The sequence below is a fragment of the Gobio gobio genome, assembly GCF_949357685.1.
Source record: "Gobio gobio genome assembly, chromosome: 4".
NCBI classification, from domain to species: Eukaryota; Metazoa; Chordata; class Actinopteri; order Cypriniformes; family Gobionidae; genus Gobio; species Gobio gobio.
Window position 1 is genome coordinate 42,543,983 of NC_137100.1, and position 22,972 is coordinate 42,566,954.

General features: G+C 37.4%; 2 protein-coding genes across 8 annotated transcripts in view; one reads left to right on the top strand and one right to left on the bottom strand.

The window, feature by feature from the left end:
• Window positions 1-120: 120 nt before the first annotated feature.
• Window positions 121-6,940, bottom strand: dpagt1 (dolichyl-phosphate (UDP-N-acetylglucosamine) N-acetylglucosaminephosphotransferase 1 (GlcNAc-1-P transferase)). Of its 6 annotated transcripts, none has more exons than XM_079816062.1 (10): window positions 6,614-6,759; window positions 6,051-6,135; window positions 5,825-5,945; window positions 4,699-4,912; window positions 4,432-4,578; window positions 3,713-3,797; window positions 3,139-3,327; window positions 2,918-3,005; window positions 2,610-2,765; window positions 121-2,152 (listed from the first exon to the last, which is right to left on the bottom strand). In XM_079816062.1, the coding sequence occupies exons 2-10, from the start codon at window positions 6,080-6,082 to the stop codon at window positions 2,087-2,089; spliced, it is 1,098 nt and encodes a 365-aa protein (XP_079672188.1). In that variant the 5' UTR covers window positions 6,083-6,135; window positions 6,614-6,759; the 3' UTR covers window positions 121-2,086. The 6 variants fall into 6 exon arrangements, with proteins under 6 accessions (XP_079672188.1, XP_079672186.1, XP_079672187.1 ...); XM_079816060.1 differs by having other exon boundaries at window positions 6,051-6,217; XM_079816061.1 differs by having other exon boundaries at window positions 6,051-6,217; window positions 6,393-6,759.
• Window positions 6,941-8,041: 1,101 nt separating this feature from the next.
• c2cd2l (c2cd2 like) overlaps window positions 8,042-22,972 on the top strand; it is a 52,308-nt gene continuing 37,377 nt past the window's right edge. For both annotated transcript variants that reach the window (XM_079816210.1, XM_079816211.1), the window contains exons 1-2: window positions 8,042-8,349; window positions 9,846-10,281. In XM_079816210.1, coding sequence (XP_079672336.1) covers window positions 9,919-10,281 — 363 coding nt within the window. In that variant the 5' untranslated portion in view covers window positions 8,042-8,349; window positions 9,846-9,918. The remainder of the gene's footprint in view (window positions 8,350-9,845; window positions 10,282-22,972) is intronic.

Here is a 22,972-nt window from a genome sequence, read left to right on the forward strand (position 1 = left end):
GGAATCACTGTACTATTCAAATAGATCTGTATGGAAGTGAAAAATTGTATTCTTATTTTTTAAAATACGGAGTAGAAAAGGCTGTATTATAAAGCTAGTATTTTTTATTTTATTTTTTTTACCACATTATATTTTAACAATTTGCTTTCATTTTACTTCAATGAAAAATAAAAGGCAGTTATTTAATTTCGGAAACAATTTTGTCATAACAATAACCACATGCACAGTATAAAAAGGTTTTTATACATGAAAATAAAAAGCTGCCTTTGTATTTTAGGAAGGGATCATTAAAGTTGGAAGCTAAAAAAACAAAAGGCAAAACCCATGTTAGATGACTACAAATATTGATCAGGGTTAATGTTTGGGTTATGTTTGAAAATACACTCACCTAAAGGATTATTAGGAACACCTGTTCAATTTCTCATTAATGCAATTATCTAAACAACCAATCACATGGCAGTTGCTTCAATGCATTTAGGGGTGTGGTCCTAGTCAAGACAATCTCCTGAACTCCAAACTGAATGACAGAATGGGAAAGAAAGGTGATTTAAGCAATTTTGAGCGTGACATGGTTGTTGGTGCCAGACGGGCCGGTCTGAGTATTTCACAATCTGCTCAGTTACTGGGATTTTCACACACAACCATTTCTAGGGTTTACAAAGAATGGTGTGAAAAGGGAAAAACATCCAGTATGCCGCAGTCCTGTGGGCGAAAATGCCTTGTTGATGCTAGAGGTCAGAGGAGAATGGGCCGACTGATTCAAGCTGATAGAAGAGCAACTTTGACTGAAATAACCCCTCGTTACAACCGAGGTATGCAGCAAAGCATTTGTGAAGCCACAACACGCACAACCTTGAGGCGGATGGGCTACAACAGCAGAAGACCCCACCGGGTACCACTCATCTCCACTACAAATAGGAAAAAGAGGCTACAATTTGCACAAGCTCACCCAAATTGGACAGTTGAAGACTGGAAAAATATTGCCTGGTCTGATGAGTCTCGATTTCTGTTGAGACATTCAGATGGTAGAGTCAGAATTTGGCGTAAACAGAATGAGAACATGGATCCATCATGCCTTGTTACCACTGTGCAGGCTGGTGGTGGTGGTGTAATGGTGTGGGGGATGTTTTCTTGGCACACTTTAGGCCCCTTAGTGCCAATTGGGCATCGTTTAAATGCCACGGCCTACCAGAGCATTGTTTCTGACCATGTCCATCCCTTTATGACCACCATGTACCCATCCTCTGATGGCTACTTCCAGCAGGATAATGCACCATGTCACAAAGCTTGAATCATTTCAAATTGGTTTCTTGAACATAACAATGAGTTCACTGTACTAAAATGGCCCCCACAGTCACCAGATCGCAACCCAATAGAGCATCTTTGAGATGTGGTGGAACGGGAGCTTCGTGCCCTGGATGTGCATCCCACAAATCTCCATCAACTGCAAGATGCGATCCTATCAATATGGGCCAACATTTCTAAAGAATGCTTTCAGCACCTTGTTGAATCAATCTGCCATGTAGAATTAAGGCAGTTCTGAAGGCGAAAGGGGGTCAAACACAGTATTAGTATGGTGTTCCTAATAATCCTTTAAGTGAGTGTATGTTTGGGATGTGTCTGAATAATGTACAAATTAATATCTTCCTTCTCAGAAGCTAGTGTGATCCATTGTCACATTGGTTTATTCAAAAGTCAAAGGCATAATATTAGATCTGACACAGAAAAATATAAGTACATATATCAAGTAATCTTTCAGAAATGTTCTCAAAAATTTCACCAACTGCCTAAAATATCCCTGAATGTAAGTGTTTCACATAATCTTTCAAAATAGAACCCTCTGCTTTTCAGGTCACCCCAAACTATTGAAAATCCTTATGCGTGAGCCATCCTGTCCCAATGAAAATTAAGGGCATATGTGTAGACTGTCCCTTTACATGCAGATATTTAGACAGAAGTGCTGAAATACACTGTATTGTAGTTAGATTCCATCATTTATAAGTGACAGGCAGTAAATTCAGTTGATACAATTTGTTCTCCAAATGAAAAGCAGCAGGTTGTAAAGTCTCTCAGGACTTCAAGTTTTCTAGACGTCGTAGAACAGACGCACAAGGTGATACCGGATTCCAAACGCGACAGCACTCCCCAAGACCTAAGAAACAAATATAGTAAGAACTATAATATAATTTAAAGATTCACACAGTCTTGGAAGACCTGCAAATGTATGAAATGTATGATTTCTAGACTTGAAAAAGTAATGTAAATTAATTAGTTTTTATAATGAATATACATTTTACTAGTTATGCTAATCTCAAAAAATCAGTAATTTTAATTTGAATAATAATTATTTTAGTTACTTTTTTATTTTACAGAAACGGTGCCTACACATTAAAATAAGTTTTGAAAACAAATCTAGGGCTAGGGAGCCTTTGAATAACTGAATAACTTTGAACCACGATGATAATGATCTATAGATGCTTTCTCATACATTAGTGATGTTGTAACATATCACAACCTTCTTTACTGTTTCAAGCCATTTTGAATTGAAATAACCATAGTATAGCACATTACATTACCTCTGAACTCTACAGTACATTTAAGGGATTCACCTGTATTAACAGCATGGTTGCAGTAAGGTTTCTCTCATGGGTAGGTCCCAGTACTTTTAGAACGAGGTTGATAAGGGTCATGTTGTTACACTCAATAAACTCATCATCTCCTTCCTGCCCTCTACGCACATCCAGAAGCCATAACATTTCTGCCACCTGCAGGATAAAAGAGGAATTCACATTCAAACATCATTTTATACAGGGAATACCAAATAGGATGTGCTCCTAGATCTTTGGTTGGCCAGCAACAACATTCCCCTCAAACAGAGTTCTATAATAAATATTGATAGTGGCATGTGTGATTTTACCTTTAGAATAAGTTGTCCTAATTTGCCTAGGTCCTTCTGTTTGAACTTGGAATAGCTCATGCCAAGTTTTCCCGTGTCAGGCTGTAACCTGTAATGTATATGTAAGACTTTGACTACAAAGAACTCATGAGAATTTTATTAGGTCAAAATAAATTCCACTGCAAATAAAAAAAAGAATATTCCTTATAGTATGATTTTAAAATGTTAGTGTAATAACCCACCTAGGCAGGCGATGTCTGGGACAGGGAATAATGTGAAACAGCTGAGGCAGGGAGTAAATGAAGTTGATGACTTGGGGGATAAAGAAAAGCAGCATGGTCTTACTAAAGTGACCGAGTATCCCGACCACTGCAAACGTCATTCCAGCAAAGTAACAGAAAGTGTCTCCCACAAACACAGAGGAAGGGTACCTGAGAGGTATTCAAAGTCAAACACAAGTGGTTGAGGTTAAGATTATTATCAGTATTGATTGACAAATTTAATAACTTATAGGCCTGGTTCCACAAACCAGGATTAGGCCTAGTTCAATTAGGACATTTAAGTTGCTTTTATAAAAGTGCCATAGAAAAAAAACATTACTGGTGTGAATCTTGAGACAAAACAATGGCACTGACATATTTTAAGATATTTCAGTGCAAGTTGCTTTCAGTTAAAACAGTTCAAACATGCAGTTTAGTCTGAGACTAGCTTAAGCCTTGTCTGTGAAACCGGAGGATAGAGTTTTTTAAAGGCCTGTCTTAAACTAAAGCACATTCCACAGGTCAAGATAATCAAAAAGCAATAGTTTTTACAAACCAGTTGTGGTAGAAAAGGGCTAATGTGGTGAAGAAAAAGGGAATCATGAAGTACAAAGAGAAAACATGGTCATCCCTGTAGTCTCCTGAAAGAGAAACGTTGATCAAAGATCAATTTAACAATATATAGCTGCAGACTGATTTAAATAAACTCGAGCAACGTCAGTGAGGTTTTAACAAGAGCTTAAATAATTTCTATATATAATGGTCAAAAGTTTGGAATAATTCAAAATGTTTAATCTTTTTAATAACTTTTATGCTCACCAAGGCTGCATTTATTTGATCAAAAAATACAATAAAATTGTGAAATATTATTACAATTTATAAATCACAGTTTTCTATTTTAATATATTTTAAAATGTAATTTCTCTGCTTGATGGCAAAGCTGAATTTCCAGCAGTCTTCAGTGTCACATGATCCTTCAGAAATCATTCTAATATGCTGATTTAGTGCATCACAGGAACAACTAACATTTTAGAACATAGTCAAACAACAACAGTTATTTTAAATTGTAATAATATTTCACAATATTACATCTGTGTACTGTATTTTTGATCACATAAATGCAGCCTTGGTGAACATTTAAAAAACTGAATTATTCCAAACTTTTGGCCAGTCATGTGTATATATAAATTATGCATATTTTAAAATGGCTTAAAATGGATTTGAATCTAGGTGGAAAAACTGATAAAATATGTGGAAAATAGGACCTTCTCTCACCATTGAGCTCCAGTAAATTAAAGAGGATGATGGAGCCAGATATGAAGAGAGCTTGCCCAGACTCAATGCCATTGATACCGGCCAAGATGTTGATGGCATTTGTGCAGAACACAGCCAACATTCCCATATACACATAATACAGAATGCCTGAAACATATATAAAAACTGCTTAGAATATCAACAAAAAGGGCAATAAAATCAACCCCTCTCTGTCAAGACACAAAGAGCACCAGACATTTAAGCAGATTGTCTGACCGTCAAACTCACCCAAGTCCAGATGCATCCCCAGCAGGACACGGAAAGGTTTGGGCACAACAATGAGAGTGTTGCCGAAGTTAGTAAAGTAGACCATGAGGAGAGGCAGGGAGGCAATAGTGGGCAGCAATAGCTTGTGTCTCCATCGTAGGTTCAGAACATCATCAGCAAAGCCCAGGAATATCATGCAGCAGATGGCTAACAACGCACCAATCAGCTGCACAAACTACAAGGACATATCATTGATCAAGAGATGACAAAAATACAAAAACAAAGTAAAAACATTTCAGTACAGGAAATGTTGTTATACTGTGGTGCACAAATGTCACAGTGATGGTATCACATAGTAATACCATAGAACTTCAATATATACCTTGCAACAGAATGATTGCCATATTATATTATTTTTATTTATTTCATTTACTTTAATTTAATTTATATCACATTCATATTTGGGAACATTATTCAGCAAGGTTGTCCACAAATGCACGATTTTACCACTGTATCTATGGCTGTGAAGTTTCTCAGGTAACAAGGTAATTTGAGACTAAGGTGCAAATTAGTTTGTACTAATACACACTACTGTTCAAGTTTGTTATGCTCACCTAGGCTGCATTTATTTGAAAAATACAAGTTATATTGTGAATAATTATTCAAATTACATATTCAAATTACAACTGTTTTTTTATTTCACCGTATTTTAAAATGTAATTTATTCCTGATATGGCAAAACTGAATTTGGAGCAGCCATTACTCAGTTTTCCGTGTCACATGATCCTTCAGAAATCATTCTAATATGCAGGGGCTAATATGCTCAAGAAACATTACTTATTATTCTTATCAATGTTTAAAATAGTTGTGTTGCTTGATATTTTTTGTGGAATACATGATTTTTTATCAGGATCCTTGATGAATAGAAAGTTCAAAAGAACAGCATTTATTTGAAATAGAACTATTTTGTAACATTATAAATGTATTTACTGTTACTTTTGAATTTTTTAATGCATCCTTGCTGCATAAAAATATCATCAACATTCAACATAAAACATGTTACTAACCCCAAACTTTTGAACAGTACTGTAAGTGATGAGTTCTTGAAATGTGTTTAATTAATTTGATTAGGGAATCATTAGCTCACCTCATTGTGAGGGAACCGTTGACACTTCTCTCCCATAAAGCACTGAAGAAAGGGGACAGGGATGAAGAGGAAAAGAATGATGAGGAAGACTGTGCCACTGATTACACCTTGCGATTCGGGTCTAGTTAATAAGGAAAGAAGCACGTTAAATTCATCTTTCAGACATCAAATTGCAATAAATACTTTTGATGCACAATAATGTAAATAAAGAAAATCAACCACTTACACCTCTTTCTTTATAGTTTTATTTAGGTCCATGCCACAGAGTCTCGCAGCTATGAAATGTTGCTTAAAAGCAGGAATAAGCTTGACTGTTGCAATGCACCCCAGTGCAGACATACAACAGTTGATGATAAGAGGAAGAGTAGGAATTGGAGACATCTTCTCAATGGACTAACACAATATAAAATAGCAATACACTGTATTATACAAGCAGTTATATGTCGACAAATCTAGTTGAAAACAGCGTTTTTTTCTGTCAGCAACATTCAATACATTTATATTGTATACTCATAGTGAAGCTGTCATAAATTGAACATGTTTCGAAGTTGACAAATAATTTAATTACATTTCAAATACACCACATTGCTATAGACACCACTGCACGAAAGCGCACGCATAAATTACATAAAAGGCTTATTTTCGAATCGACCGAACTGCTTTTTTTTTTATTATTATTATTCAAAAGCACTGAATCAATGAATGGCAGTTTAACTTAACGTTGACAGCTGGATTTCCTTTAAGGTAAGTTACGAGAATAAGAACCCCTGCCCAAATAACTAACGTTACCGGTTCAGGTTATGAGTTACGAGTCACTCGTCGGAATAATGTAAGCAGCTTTTGCGTCAAAACATGATATATATGTCAGTGTACAGTCTATGCTCGACTCTCATCACAAAATCCACGTCTACTTCCGTCAACATAATCCGTCCGCTGACAGGTTACATTAATACGACTCGCTTATTATTCTCTTATAAACTGTTGGTAGGACAGCAAAAGCTTCGAAGCGCAACGTTGCTAATATAAGTTATGTACGTCACCAGGTATGTGATTTATCAGAGAAATATATAAGTATATTTTTTGTCATCTTGGTTTCAGTCGAACCTTTGCGGTTGTAACACAACCGGGAAAAAAAGAGAGAAAAACGTTAAAGGTCCCATTTTCCGTTTAGTAACTAATAATTTATAGAAATACCAAATGATGCTACTACTACTACCACTACTTCTAATAATAATAATAATAATAATAATAATAATAATAATAATAATAATAATAATAATAATAATAATAATAATAATAAGTCATTGTTATTATTTGGTCTTTCTAAAAAAAAATCAATTTACGGTATACTATTATATCCATACATTTTATTATTTGCCAAACTATAATGCTGCATTTCTATATTTTGATAAAATATTAATTGTATATTTTGACAGTTTCTTATTTCAAAACAAACAATAAACATACAAAAACATATAATTTTGAGGTGTGAGTATTATAAGAAATGTCAGACAAGGTCTTGGAGCAGGGATATCGCAGTTTATGCTCTCTCTATTTCAATAGCAATATAACAAACCTGTCTGTGAAATTCTGAAATGAACTAAAGTGTATTATTTTGTTTTATAATCGTTATTGAAGTATTACATTATAGACGAATCTTACAAGCAATTGATTTTGAGTTCATACAAATATCAAATAATCAAAATAAATAAAACATATAAATAAAACTATGAATATAAAATTTTGCAAGGAATAGTAATAAAATAATTGCAAATTCACCAAAAACACAAATTTTGGCTCATACAGAAGATTGGGGATAAAATAATTTTTACAAAATTTGAAAAATCTGTCTAAAACACTACGCAGTCTCTAAACTCTACGCAATAAACAATTGCAAAATACGTGGATAACCGTTTCTTCATAACGCTATCTTTATGGCACAATTTAAGTCCTCATAAACGTCAGTTCAGCCAGAGATGCTTCCCCTCACTGGGCGTAATGGGTGGTGCTTGAAGGTTCAGCTACACCCTATCCCTAAACCTAATTAGGTTAAGCTTAGACTAGGTCAAGACGTCATTTGGCTCTGCAGTGAGCCGCACCACTTGCATTTGAGGAGCACAGGCAGGGAATGTGAGATAGTGCGCAATGCGCATGCGCATCGGCAGCCCGAGAAGTGTGCGTGTCTCTTTAAATTCGTGCACGGTGTGGGTTTGTGTTGCTACACTCTTTGACAGCTCGACTGTTCTGTTCCTGCGCATTACCATTACAGACTGTCAGACACCGAGGTTGGGAGGGGGGACACATTTTTTTCTTGCGTTGACAGCACATATTATAAATGTGCGGTTTTATGTAGCATGCTAAAGATTCTCGAAACGGAGGCCATGATGCACCGATCAACTCAGGTTTGATCGTGGAAGATGCTCGGACATGAAGACTGGTGCTGGAATTACGAAGACATGATGTAGCCATTGAGCTGGTGTCCTGCAGCTAGTCAGCGTCCAAAGACGGCGTTTCTCATCTGTTCGGTAATAAATTCTTTCTTTTGCTTTTTCTTTCAAATACTGGGAATACATTCGTATGCGTCGTATGCGCGTGCAGCATTTTTGTTAATCGTAGGCGCGTTTAGAGTCAGCTGAACTGATCAGATCCCCAAGAATGCTGTCTAGGTAGGCAGCTCACTAGGGTTTGAAACAGCTTTTCGAATGGTGTCCATTGAGGGTAGTTAAATAGGAATGGTTTGATAAGAACACCATTCCATTATACGCTGTATAAATAAGTACAATCTTAGATTAACTGTCAAGGAATGTAAATGAATCGCTTGATTTGTCATGATGAGCTAGTTCGACGTTGCAATGCAGCACTGACCCAGAACACATCTGCTATCATGACTTCTGGACTGTCAGTAATTTGACAGAATCGGAGCGGGTTTGTATGAGACAGACTTCAGACTGTGCAACCGATCTGAGTTTTCTGGAAGAAGTTGGGCACTTCTCCGGTTTCAGGACAGGCATTGAATGTCACACTTTCACCGAAATGCTTAGTCAGTTTGCTTAACTGCTTAAACTTTTAAGCACAGGTGGAAATACTAACACAAGACATGCACTTGTAAATCTCTTTGATAAGAGCACGGCTTGTAACCCTTGGTAACAATAGTTTACCAAATTGTGTTAGTAACTACAGTTATTGTGCAGTAAAAAAGTTTAAGCAGCATGTGTGGCATTTATATATATATATATATATATATATATATATATATATATATATATATATATATATATATATATATATATATATATATATATATATATATATATATATATATTCCTTCTGGCTTGTTGGCTAAGAAGACATTGGCTAAGAATATATAAAAGAAAGAATAGCTGATTTTCCCATCCGTGAATAAAAATGAATTTTTAAATGAAGGCGCAGTTCACCCCCAAATTCTTTCATCATTTATTCACCCTCATGGTGTTCCAAACACATATTACTTTCTTTTTTTTCTGTGGAACACAAAAGGAGAATGACTGACTAAGTCACTTTTTTTGCTATAAAAGAAAGATGCAATGAAAGTGAATGGTGACTAAGATAGAACACGTTTTTGGATATCTGCACTGTTTTTCCATTGTTTTTCTATGTATGACGTGGTCATGTGCGTCTACACAGCATTCAACAGTGCTTAAGTTAAAAAAAAAAGTTAAAGGGATATCTTCTTTTGTGTTCAGCAGAACAAAGAAACTCATACAGGTTTGGAACAACTTGAGGGTGAGTAAATGATGACAGAATTTTCACTTTTGGGTGAACTATGCCTTACGGACTTTGAAGAACATGACTGAGTAAATGACAGAATTTTTCGTTTTTGACAAATATTTTCATTTTTGAGCTAACTGTCGCTTTAAAATGTCATTGTTGCCTATGATATGCTGGTAACGTCTTGTCGTTGCTGCGTGGCTGTATATCCCTGCATCTGGTCTTTTTCCAGTCTACTTACTCTCTTCTCTGTCTCTCTCTACCCTTTCCCCAGAGTTCCAACCTTCGTGAGTCAAGATTTTCAACCCTTCGTAAAAATGAGACTTAAGTGATCAGCGATTAGGGAGATGACGACTTTCCAGGACGTGAGCTGGCTGGTTCAGGTGGCGCTCTTCTGCGCCTCACTGCTGGTTGTACTAGCCTGGCTAGTTCAGTTCTCACTGCCGTTGCTGCGCCCTAGGTGGTGTGCCAGGGTCCAAGGCAAGAGAGAGACCTCATGGAAGTTGCCCTTGAGTCTCACCCACCAGACACTGACGGGCGGTGTGTGGGGTTCACTTTTAAGGCTGAGGCTGGGGCGAGATGGGGCAGGGAGTGACACGGAGGCAGGTGTCAAGGGTCTTTTGTCCTCGCTCTTTGCTTTCAAGTCGTTCAGGGAGCACTGGCAGAGAGCCTGGGTGCGGGCACTCAACGAACAGGCCTGCAGACAAGGGGTGAGTAAATTTATTTTATCTTGAGACAATACAGTGTAGCAACATATGTAGGAGGTTACGTATATATACACACGCATGTGTTTTCATGGAGCAATGTATGTTTATACATGTGTAAGAGTATTTTTAGGCTGTGCAAGTGTGTGTGGGCATAATATCATGGCCTGGCTACTTGTTAGTGAATGTGTGGGTGTGAGAGTGTCAGGGGATGCAGGTTCTTGTGTAACAACCACACACTTGCTCTCCTCCCAGAAATCTGCTCCGCAGTGAGTACTACACATGACAGGCCTCAGTCTACTCTACTGCTTCCTCTGGGGCTTTATCTCATGGAACCAAATTGAGATTTAGCAGATATTGTGATAATCTTGTTGCCTATGTGCATGAGATGTAGTTTTATATTTAAGAGTTACAAGCCACTTTCACACATGAAACCTGTGAAATGCTAAAATCAAAGAGCTTCTCTCTATCCGAGTGGATGAAAAATGAGTCAACAAAGTACCCTATAGATGTGTAGAATGATTTCCTTAATTCGGCTTGGACAAAGGAAAGGAAAGACAGTCATTTCAGTGACTGTCCAATTTGTTCACTACCATTTAAAAGTTTGAGGTCTGTACAATTTTTGTTTTTTGCACAAGAGGAAATGAATACTTTTAATCTCACGCAAATGATCTCCTAATCAAAAATAAACACAAAACAAACCCATCACACTACTGCAACTGCCAATTTGTTAAAAAAACTGTGTGAGAGCGCTGACAGACACTTAATTTTTGACATTACTTAAATGATTCAATATAATACAGCAGTATTTTAACCGTTATTTATGATGATTATTATCTGTGAACGACTCTATGTATCTCATGTATCTCATGGCCAATCAGAGACTCCGCAGTTCCTCAATCAAAAAGTTCTCTTTAACAACTGCTTTCCTCTGTAGCCCCTCGTCTGGTTAAGGGTGTGTTTGAGGGCTGGTGAGTTGTGTAAAGGTCTCCATTCCTATATTTAACTGTATTTGATCTGTGTCTATATCAAAGCTCAGTCTGCCCAGCAGGTGCACTTAGAAAAAACGTCCAACGTCCATCCGTTCCCTCTCTAGTCAATTTCCTCAGTGAGGTCAGGCTGAAAGGAAAAAAAATGCTTTTACTAGAGGATGTCTTTGAGGATCAGTTCATCAGATGTCTCATCATCATTTTAAGCGATGGGGATCTGCATATTTAGTCTGATGAGATATGAAAAGAATGTAGAAATGGCATTTTCACCCGACAGTCACATCTGGTTGGGTTTTACAGCAAATGAAATCCTTCAAGGGATTTATCTTCAATACAGTGAACTTTGTACCAGCACCTGAGCTAAATAGAAAGTGGGAAAAAAAGAGAAAATCCTTCCATCTCATTTCCTTACCAAGGTCTCCAGCCGATAGTTGTGCCAGTTCAGCAACCTAGTTATTTTCTCAGGTTGTCAAAGTGGGGGAAGGGAAGACTACAGAAAACAGTTATGCAATTGCTGTCCTTTAGCTAAAATTTCTGTACAGTCAGTGCTCTGGGAAAGAAGAGACCAAGGCTAATAAATAACCATTTATTAGTTCGATATTTAATTTAAGTGGCCATTCTGGCTGCATGCCATAACCGCATCTCTGATTGTAATGTGGTCAGCTGATTTAAAAATTAACTCAGTTGTCCTCTGACCAACGGACAAACATGGTGTAATTATGATTCAGGCTGCATCACAAGGCAGAATTCAGATCGGGATCGGTTGCATTCAATTTAGTGCTGGACCAGAATATTCGTATATTCGTTCGATGGGTTGGTATTCGATTTTCAAATTTGGGATTTGAATATTCAGGGTTTTTTTGTTTTTGTTTTTGTTTTTTTCGTGCACACCTGGCATCCCCCTCGAAACGGTTCTCATTTGCGCTTGCATATGTTTACACTATAAAATCTGGCGAAATACAATACTCTTTTTTTACAATTACTTTATAGCATAGCAGTTTTTTAAGCAGCACTAGGTAGGTTTTGCTCTCGGGGTCCCCCTACAGTTGGGAAACAGTATTGTCCTCTACTACTGTCGTAAACTCTGTCATTCTACATCAGCGGATGCATCGCACGTGCATTTATTGACATGACAACTATGATAGCCCTGAACACTGCAGGAGTTCACATGCAGGTGTTCTGCTTGCGTCGCGTGTGAAATGTCTTCATCCCAGGTACAGTGGCATATGTTTCAGCATGTCATATGAATATAATTTCATGGGTTTTATTTTTTTTCAAAGGCCAAATGATCGCGATGCTCACGTTTACAAGCCAGCGTCATTATAGTAGCCTAGTCTATTGGTTACCGTTTTACAGAATCTATATGATACTTCAATTCAATGTTTGAGGGGTTGGTAATAACCATATATCGTCAATATTATAATATCAAGCTACCATAGATGAATCTGCAAATTTGAAAAATCTATTTGCATTATAGCTTGAGGCAAGACAAATAAACAAATATCACTTTCTCTTTTCCTCTTTTTGCTTTCCTCCGACAAAACCTTTGCTTTCTTATTTTTCTGTGCTGCTCCGGCCATGACTATAACATTCGGCAAACAAATGATAGTTGGGCTCGCACGTCCGAATTTAAGGAAGTGGGGGTGGTGGTGGAAGTGATGTATATGCCGTAAAGCAGTCGAATTTTGTAGTTCTTTTTTTTTCTTGGGTTACTACCTGAAACCCGAAGTTTAAAAGTACGATTAAAAATGATACAGACCCCGTCAGGCTATGGCAGACGTGTCATTCAACCTATTGTAAGTCGATGTATCATCACAAGAGTCTTGAAAATATATTATAAAGGTTGAAAAGTTACCTAGTGCTGCTTTAAAGGGGTGGTAAACCATGATTTCACTATTCTAACTTTAGCTAACGTGTAATGTTGCTGCTTGAGCATAAACAACATCTGCAAAGTTACAACGTTCAAAGTTTAAAGCAAAGGGAGATATTTGCTTTTAAAGAAATCAGTTTCTAAGAACTACAGCAAACGGCCAGTAGGCGACTACACGCATTCCTCCAGGGTTGGTGACATCAACAGGCTCAATATTTACATAAACCCCTCCTCCGAGAATATTAAATAAGGGGGGGTGAGGCCATTTTGTATCGCGGCGCTGTTGTGGTATAGTTAGGCTGGAGTGTTGTTGCCGCGATGCCAAGGAAACGCTGTTATATTCATCCGGACTGCAGGTCTGGGGTACTTGCTCTGTTCAGCCTTCATAGGGACGGGGGTGCGTTGCAGAGCGTTTAACATACAGCATGTTATATGCACGTGTGTTTGAGTCAGCGGGGAATCAGGCGCGCGCAGGGCTCCCTGCAGCACATCCACGGAGGAGAACATCCACCGTCTTCGCAATTTCAATGCCAGATTTGCACAACGTCAGCTGCGTGAAAAAAACACTGCCGGTGCGTGGATGCATGACGCGCGCGCTGCACATTTCACGGAGGACAACACAAACTTCCACAAACTTCGCGAGTTCAATACAGGATATGCACAACGGCTTGTCCTGAAAGCTGGATTTACAAACAGAAGCTGTTCACGGGCCACAACCTGTAAGTCTGATTTATTTTTCATCGATGTGTTTTCCTGTAATAGGTTGTAGCAAGGAAGTAAACAGATAACAACGCTGTTCTGCAAACCAGTCTGTTAAATGCTCATTCATACTTAACGTTATCCGACGAACACCTAACGTTACAAACACTAACGTTAAAATCTCAACAGCGAACCTGGCATTAGTGTAAATGATTCTTTGATTAGAGCTTTTATGTATTGTTTATCTACAGGCATGCAAAACATGGTTCTGTGTGTGATTTGGCTAACTTACTAGTTAAAGCCAGTGCTTAGTGTTTGTTTTGGGTTAGTTCTTGTGACAGATATTTGGCTATAATCGTTCTAAAAATACAAAAGTTAAAGTGCCATTCAGTAGCGATTATAGATCCGCAGTCTTTACTCTTGAGGACTGAACAGGTTCTGCTCGATCATCTTCACTCAAATGTTCTGGGTCTGATTCGGGCTCAGATTGGTATGGTTTTATTGACGCCGTTTTTTCTAACACTGACCAAAGCACAGCCTCCGATAAAGATAAGGGGCGTGACGTTTCCGACATACGTGCACTAGGCGTTTAGCGAATCACAACACACTGGGCCAGCTAACCAATCTGAGCCCATCGCGTATTTTTGAGGGACTGGCTTCATACAACCCGGAAAGCATCAGACCGTTTTACAAGGAGGGACAGAGCAGTGTAGAATAAAGGTCAAATATATGAAAAATAAGGCAATTTTTTTTTAAACGAAGCATGAACACATGTTACAGTGCACCCCACAAACACAGTCAAGCCTTCAAAAGAATGTTTTACCACCCCTTTAATATGATGGACAGTTCAATAGGAACCTAACCTCGTTATGCTTAATAAATATATTTGCTTCTTAGTGTTCCCTGCAACAGAGTATTCCCTGAGCGCACAACTGCATGAGCTTATATGGAAGAATCGCATGCCAGAGCAGCATTTCATTTTGGTTTGAAATTGTGGAAAATAGAATAATAGGATCAAAATGTATTTGCCTTTTTACTCATTAGTGATGTGAACAGTGTTGGGGGTAACGCATTACAAGTAACTTGAGTTACATAATAATATTACTTTTTCCAAGTAACTAGTAAAGTAACGCATTACTTTTCAAATTTACAACAAAATATCTGAGTTACTTTTTCACATTCATTTGACTGACAGCTCTCCTGCCCCCATGTTGAGAAAAATAAGTGCAGAGGCGTTGTGTGTAAACATGATGGTTATTGTAGTTCTAGACTAAATGTGAGCATTTATTTATCTCACTTGCACAATAAAGATTCTGTACTCCTCAAAATGAATAAAATCAGTCAAATGCAAAATCAGAATACTATGCAAACCTCCAATAACTAAATGTTAAATAAAACAACAATTTTTATGCATTTAATCTACCTTTATATTTAATTTACCAATGTCTTGCTTCAGATTTTTTTATTATTGGTAAAACTTTTTTTCTCCTGCATCCTATTCTACCATTATCCAGAATGGCAGCACAGCAGAGCTGCGCCCTCTATTGTTCATGCGTGAATTTGCATTTTTTACCTCAGCCTGGGGCTTATTATTTCAATTTTGGTATGAAGAGGTCTTTACCGTTGCACAAAAATATAACTTTTTTGTTATAAAAAACAAAACAAAAACAAGCCCAGCCCAGGTGAGAAAAAGTAACGCAAAAGTAACGTAACACATTACTTTTCTTAAAAAGTAACTAAGTAACTCAATTAGTTACTTTTTAAGGGAGTAACGCAATATTGTAATGCATTACTTTTCAAACTAACTTTCCCCAACACTGGATGTGAAGGTGAGAAAATTTTCCCTCACTGTCACATTGCAGTGCTTGTGCACTGAGCGGCTGTGAACGAATGCAGCCGTGCGCAGTTTACTTATAATTTGCCAATTCGGGGGCGGGTTGCTTGAATTGTGGGTTCATTAACCTATTATTCTTAATGAAAAACACAACAATAAAACAGTACAATGACAAACTCCCTTAAATAGACGCTTTTACATTTTGCTTTGAAAAAAAAAAATCTGCGATCATCTTGTCATTCAGCTCCTCTCTCTCATGATGAATGCAATCTGACTCCGAAATCTCGTTCGGCTCACGCAGCACGTTCAGTTTTTAATTGTAGTTAATCTGTTCTCTAACTGAACAAAAATATTTTTACTACTATAATATATCAAAACTGGGACGTAACAGACCTGGGCTGCGTTTCCCAAAAGCATCGTAAGCCTAAGTTGATCGTAAAAACGATCGTACGAGTGATCTTAATATTAAGGTCTGTTTCCCAAAAGCATCGTAACTTAAGTAGCACTTGAAAATGATCGTAGATCTACGAGTGCTCTGGAGTAATCGTAAAGATCTAAGTGTATCGTAAGAGGACAGAGTTATGAGGTCACCTACAGGACAACAGGCAGATTACACCTTTAACTTAATTCAAGTGCATTGTGATAATACTATAAGGTTTTGATTGTACTTTATTGTACACTTTTTTATTATTATTTTTATTTTAATATTCTCATTATTATCAATGTTGATAAAAAACAGTTCTGCTGCTTAATATTTTTGTGGAAACGGACTTTATGATCACTGGATTTTTTTTTTTTTTTTTTATGAGGGCAGGTAACAAACTAAAAAATTATAAATACACATCTGAATTAAATGAGGATATTTATTTCGTCTTTTTGAAATGTATCTTTTCGTGTGTTTTTTTTTTTGTTCAGCCATTTTGTCAGTGCCTCAGCCTGTAGGTAGTTGCTTTATATAGCTTAGACGTGTTTTGATTGCTAATCCACATCAGATGACAATTATTAGGTGAAACGTTCCGAGGAAACGATTCCATATAAGGTTATATTTCAGCACTTCGCAAATGGACAGCGACTCTTAAGTAGCACTTAGAGCGCGTTCTCGCGCGTTCATGTTAAGTACATTTTTGGGAAACACACGTGGAATTGCTGCGAGTGATCGTAACTTTGCTCGTATAACACGCTCTTTAGAGCTAAGATACATCGTTATTGGGAAACCCGGCCCTGTGTGTTTTGTATCTCTAGTGAAGTGTCCGTTCTCGGAGCATATAAGCCCTTCCAGCGTGAGTGCCGCCCCTTCTCCAGGTCCACTATCTGACTTATTCCATGTGAGAATAAGGGTGTGTTCACACTTGTAGTTCAGTTCACTTGGTGAAAAAAAAAATTGAGTCCTGGTCCGCACGTCCGCTTAGCGTTCTGATTTTTATCACCAAACCTAAAGATACCGAACCTAAAGGCAAATGGATATATTCACAACCTGATCAGTCAGCTTTTATGACGTATTGAGACGGAACTTACCGAAAAATGCGCTCATTGTATGTGCGTAGCCTGCATATGATGGCATTTTGACCAGCTGAGAACTCGTGAAGAGCTTATAAAATGATTAAAGTAGTCAAAACTGTGGCAGGAATCCTCCATCACACAAACAAATGAAGATCTTCTGCAAGGAGACGTGGTTCTGACGCCTGTACCAGACTGCGATGCAACATCATGGCTATGATGAAAAAACTGGTATGCGTGAGCATTCTGTACATTTTAGGGTCTCATCTACCTGTTTTTGGTTCGTTTACATGTCTTTTTTCCGTGTTCGAACAGCACCAGAGTTCATTTGGAAGTGGACCGTTTCAGTGGTCTCGGTCCACTTGTTTGGTGCGCACCAGGATTCTGATGGCAGCGTTCACACTTATTCAAATTAACCTCACTAACAGAGCAATCGCAGCTGGGTTCGTTTTATATAACCAAACATGCCAAGTGTGAACACACCCCTAAGTCACAGGAGATGAAGTGGTGTCAAATTTTCTCTGTGTGAGATTTTTAGATTTAAAGAGTTAATTCACACAATTTCTTTCAATAGAAAAACTGGTTTGATTGGCACCGGTTATAAATAGTATGGTTTTGTTCTTGATTTTGCAGTATGTGCATGTGAAAACCCTTTATTTAAGGTTTTGTTATGATGTTATGGAAGGTGTGGCCTCCATAATAAACACTCATGGGATGATAGTTTCATGACTGCTTATAAACATACAGGTTATATTGGTGGGATGATGGTTTCAGGACAATATGCAAACATACAGGTTATATTGGTGGGATGATAGTTTCAGGACAGCATTTAAACATACAGGTTATTGGCACAATGTGTGTTGTGTGATTCGACCTAATTAAAAAAATAGGAGTGTAATGCTTTTGTCATCCACCTAAAGTTCTTCAAACTACATCATAGATTCTTGATACTAAAGGTGCGGTCACATGTACCGTTACTATTTGAAATTTCGCAGGGATAATATTTTTCAGTAGGAATCCGCGCGATCTGTAATTTTGCGTAAGGCCGAATCATTTCACTACACAGATTTTCCATCGGGTTTTCCATGCAAAGTAGCCTTGTTGACCAACAGAATGCTGCTTGGTTTGAAAGTGACTTCTGTGTGAGCGCTGCTTCATGTATCACTGTACTATTGACAGTGGACAAGGGATTTTTTTTACTGAAAGTAAACCTTTAGCCTTGTGCCTTTTACTTCAGAATGTTTGCCAGACACGTTTCCAAACTCTCTATTACAACTGTTTTCAAGATCTGTTCATCTGCTAAAACCCTTCACACAGTAGCACACTCTTGAGTTCAGTTCAACTATGAATTTTGAATTTTATGAATTTTGTTTCAATCAGTTACACAAAGCAGTGGAGCGTAAAGAGTTTCGAATCTGAGCTGAATAGAAAAGACATGCTTTGTTTGTTCTTTTCCATTTTAATGATTTTTATGAAAGGAAACCATTTTATGTTTCTATGTTCTTCTGAAAGTGTACGAGGAGAGAGAATTGGCTAACAGAGGAAAGACAATTAACGGATTCCAATGAAAAGTAGTCAGAGAATTTAAAGACCATGTGGATGATTGGACCTTCATTAGCAAGAAAAAGGAATGTAGGTGTCAGTGATCAACTTTGTCCTATCAATTTAATGTGCAATAACTGGATTTTCTGTGGGAATTTATAGTGCCATGAAATGTTAGTCACGTGACTCCCTTAGAGGTGACCTCCATGTGCTAGTTAAATATTCCTGTGTTAGATTGGGCTTTGGGGAGAAGTTCCCATTTTGGAAGCTTTGATCTAGAATCTTGTCTCCAAGCAGACCAGATATTTGCTCTTTCAGCATGCCGGATCTTTGACACCTCAAACCACTCGTATCAAGTTCTTTTGACCTGAAAAACCTGCCAGAGAGGTTGCTCCAGTGCTTGTGAGGTTTTTTTGTGTATGGGTGAGATCAGATCGAGTGCAAAAGTGATCAAGCAACTTTTGCCTGGCCCCTCTGAAGCACTGAAGCCATCTGTTGACACGGCAACATGAAAACAAACACCATGGTTTCAGCCCTAGCCATGGCGACCACTTCTAAGGTTAAACAGCGAAGGAGAAAAGAGTCAGTTGCTGCTTCCCAATTCACCTACTTATATTATACACTAAAAGTATGTACTGTTTTTGTAAAGAGTGTGTAGCAGAATAGTAGGCAAGCTTTGGGACTGACCATCCTGTCACCATTTAAACTACCCTGTCAATCATCTTGTCACAGTTAAAATCCTCCACATTAAATTTAATTTAAAGTCCTACCATTACAGAAGAAATGTATTAACACGTTGATCTGCCAGTTGTGGGTCTTTCATGCGGAGAACTCTCCTCATGTGTTTGCATAATGATTAGGTCTGTCAATAGAATACAAATATTAATCGCATACTTATTGTGAAATTAAGCATACATCATCATTTATCTTGTTTATCATCATTTGCTCTATCCAGCAAATTAAACTTATCAAATTGAAGGACGATTCTCACAAACTGTATTTTTCATGGTTAATTTAGGTCTTTTAATAAAACGGACACTTGAAAACTCCAAAAGGACACCTAATAATCAAATGATATAATTCATAAATGTATGCACAGATTTCACACCAAAGCACACACGAGAAAAAAAAAAAATACAGAACAAAACTTTTCAGAATTCAGTGAACAGTAGGTGTACAGTGCAACAACTTGTTTAGAGCTAATTTACGTTTTAGACACGTCAAGATGTGATACTGAACATGACCACATGGAGATGCCAAAAAAAAAACTAAACCAGACACCTAGACCTGACTCCATATGCCTACTACAGTATACTGATCCATTCAGAATTTCTAAACACAGCAACATACACATGACAGATAAAAACATTATCCTTAATGTGTGTGGAAACAACGTGAATATACCGAAATGTGTCTGTGCATAAATACAATGTGCTATCAGTTCTTTGAGAGCGTATCCCCGTTCAGTCTGTATTTCACAGAGCGGGATGCGTGAGGGCTCGCACTCTTCAGAATCAACAGACACTGCAATGAATAATTGACTGAAAACTGTCCTTGAGTCACTGTCCTCTCTACCATCATAAGCCTGGCTTTCTTTACATTAGCACTGCTTTGAACTGATTGTTTAAATGCATTCGCTTACTGAATAGTTGGACTGAAAACTTTCCCGGAGTTTAGCGGCTTAAAATGATCTGATAGAGAAGCAACATCGGGTTAAACTTCCTACTCCCAAGATCATCTAACTGCGTGACATAAATTACGTCAATGACTCAAGTTATTTTAACGCATTAAGGATTTTAAGTTAATCACATGCATAATTAATCACAATGCGTTAATGTTGACAGCCCTAATAATGATTCATTTAAAAGTTAATGACCAAACGTGTCTTTATAAAAGTTAACAGTGTTGTTGCGGATAAAATTTGATGTGGATAACATTGAATAAATATTATTTTGTCATACTATGATTTGGGACACACTCATTTAGGATGGATAGTATGCGAATTGGGACACAGCGAGTGTCTTAAATTCCATATTTCTCTCTGTTGAACATTTGTGCTTTTTTATCTAATAATTTTGTAATTATTAATCAATTATTAATTATTTACGATAACAAAACTATGCAGTGAATGTGTATCTTTAACCTTATAAATCCTGACATGAATATATATGAAATGAAATAATAGTCAGAAAAGTCATTTTTTAATGGAACAGTTTATTGAAACTAGTTTTAATTTGTGTTTTTTGTTGATTATCATATTTGATACATCTGTCTTTTATGGCTCGTATAGTATTATATAGAAGAATAGAGCTTATACTTGAGTAGAAACATTTTATTCAGAGGCCCAAACGGAGCAAAAATTTGCAATTTCCTGCAGTTGCTGGTATTTATATGGCCAAAAGTATGATGAAATTTGAATAGCTTGTAATGTAAATCAATTAGATCTTTATAACAGTATAGCAGCCATTTAAAGAAGAGAGAAAAGACAGATTCAGTTCTCTGTGCATATGTGTGTGTGGTTGCCTGAGGCATTGAGAGGGAAGTGCATGGATACCGCTGCACCAACGAGAAAGAGTTTGTTTAATTCATCCAGAAGATGGAACTTTGCTACTTTTTAATAATAATCGTTAAGGTCTCCAGATAACTTCTCGCTAGGAAGATTAACCAGCCATCAACCACTGGTTAACAACATGGGAGTTCCTCAAGGATCAGTACTGGGGCCATTGTTGTTCACAATGTACATCAATGACTTCCCAGATAGCTGCCAAGGTGCCAACTGCCAGCTGTATGCAGATGATACAGTCATCCATCTATCTGCTAAAACTCCAGCTCTGGCAGCGCAGCAGTTGACACTTGCCCTAGTAGACATCTCTAAATGGCTTAAGTCGTCTCACCTAACCTTAAACGTGAAGAAAACCGTTGCTGTTTGTTTCTCAATTAAAACACGACCTTCTGACAGTACCTTTAAAGTAAGCATAAACAATGAAATTATTCACGAAGTAAAAGAGACCAAATATCTTGGAATTATTCTTGACAACAATCTTAAATTTCAAAGTCAAGTTAAAAATGTTTGTAAAAAGGTCAAATCCAACTTGAATTGTTTACGTTTTATCAGGGGGCATCTGTCTCATCAGGCTGCCCTGTTATGCATGCAATGATTTTCTCACATCTGTCTTACTGCGTCACATCCTGGTCACAAACCTCCCCGTCTACACTCAAGCCAGCTATTTCAGTGTACAAGCAGGCAGTCAAGGTATTTGCCAGAAAACCTATGAGATCGCATCACTGTGACATCATTCATAGACATAATCTTTTTACTTTTGAAAACTTTATACATTTTAGTACTCTGAAATTGGTTTTTAAATGTTTGAACAGTCATGTGTCGCCGCTGTTTTCTGCTCTTATTATTAGGCGTCAGGGCTCACTTAGACCCTCCACCAGAGCCTCAGTCAGTGGGGACTGTGTTCTTCCAAGATTTACAAAATCTTTTGGTCAGTCCAGTTTCTCTTTTAATGGATCGAGACTATGGAACACTCTGCCCACAGACTTAAAACTGCAGACAGACATGATCAGCTTTAACAGAGGTCTCAAACAATGGCTGAAGTCAAGTCAAAGCTGCACACATGGTAATGCTGTATGAAATGTATATTGATGATGTGTATTATTTATCTTCTTAAATATTGTATTGTGTACTGTTCTGCATTGTGTTTTGTATACTGTATTGTGTTGTGTTTTGTGAAATGTGTAGCCTCCTATGGACAAGTGTTGTAAATTAGCAGTTTTGCTATAACACTAGAAACAATGTATCTGGTTTGCCCAATGCTGTTGTTATGTCCATATCAAATAAATAAATAAATTAATAAAATAAATAATCTCCTGTGCATCATTTCACACGCGGTGGGATTTTAATCTGATTACTGGTGCGCTGACTGTTATAAAGAGAGTGGGATTGCTGTTGGACTGTCTATAAAATGATATTAAGATGAATAAAGGATGTGATCATATTGATCAATTTTGACACTCCACAATGTGTAAATCCAGGTTGAACTTGCTTTAGGCATATCTATTTCTATATCAAATTAGATGGCAGAGGCCTAAAAAGAAGTTTAAAAAAATGGATAGATATTACTCTACCTGCACCCCAGAGAAACCTTGATGTCAACCTTTAATTGTGCTTACTTTGCTGCAGTGGGAATAAAGTGTTGCTATATGGTCTGTGTGCTGCAGTTATGGTCATATTTGGTCAGTTTTGGGCTATATTTCTGT

Excerpts from the sequence above, each read along its gene's own strand:
- dpagt1 (XM_079816059.1), bottom strand. The coding sequence starts at position 6,205 with ATGTCTCCAATTCCTACTCTTCCTCTTATCATCAACTGTTGTATGTCT. Across the intron at positions 4,913-5,824 it reads AACGGTTCCCTCACAATGAG|TTTGTGCAGCTGATTGGTGC; the intron begins GTGAGCTAATGA and ends ATGTCCTTGTAG. Across the intron at positions 2,766-2,917 it reads TAGGACAACTTATTCTAAAG|GTGGCAGAAATGTTATGGCT; the intron begins GTAAAATCACAC and ends TTTATCCTGCAG.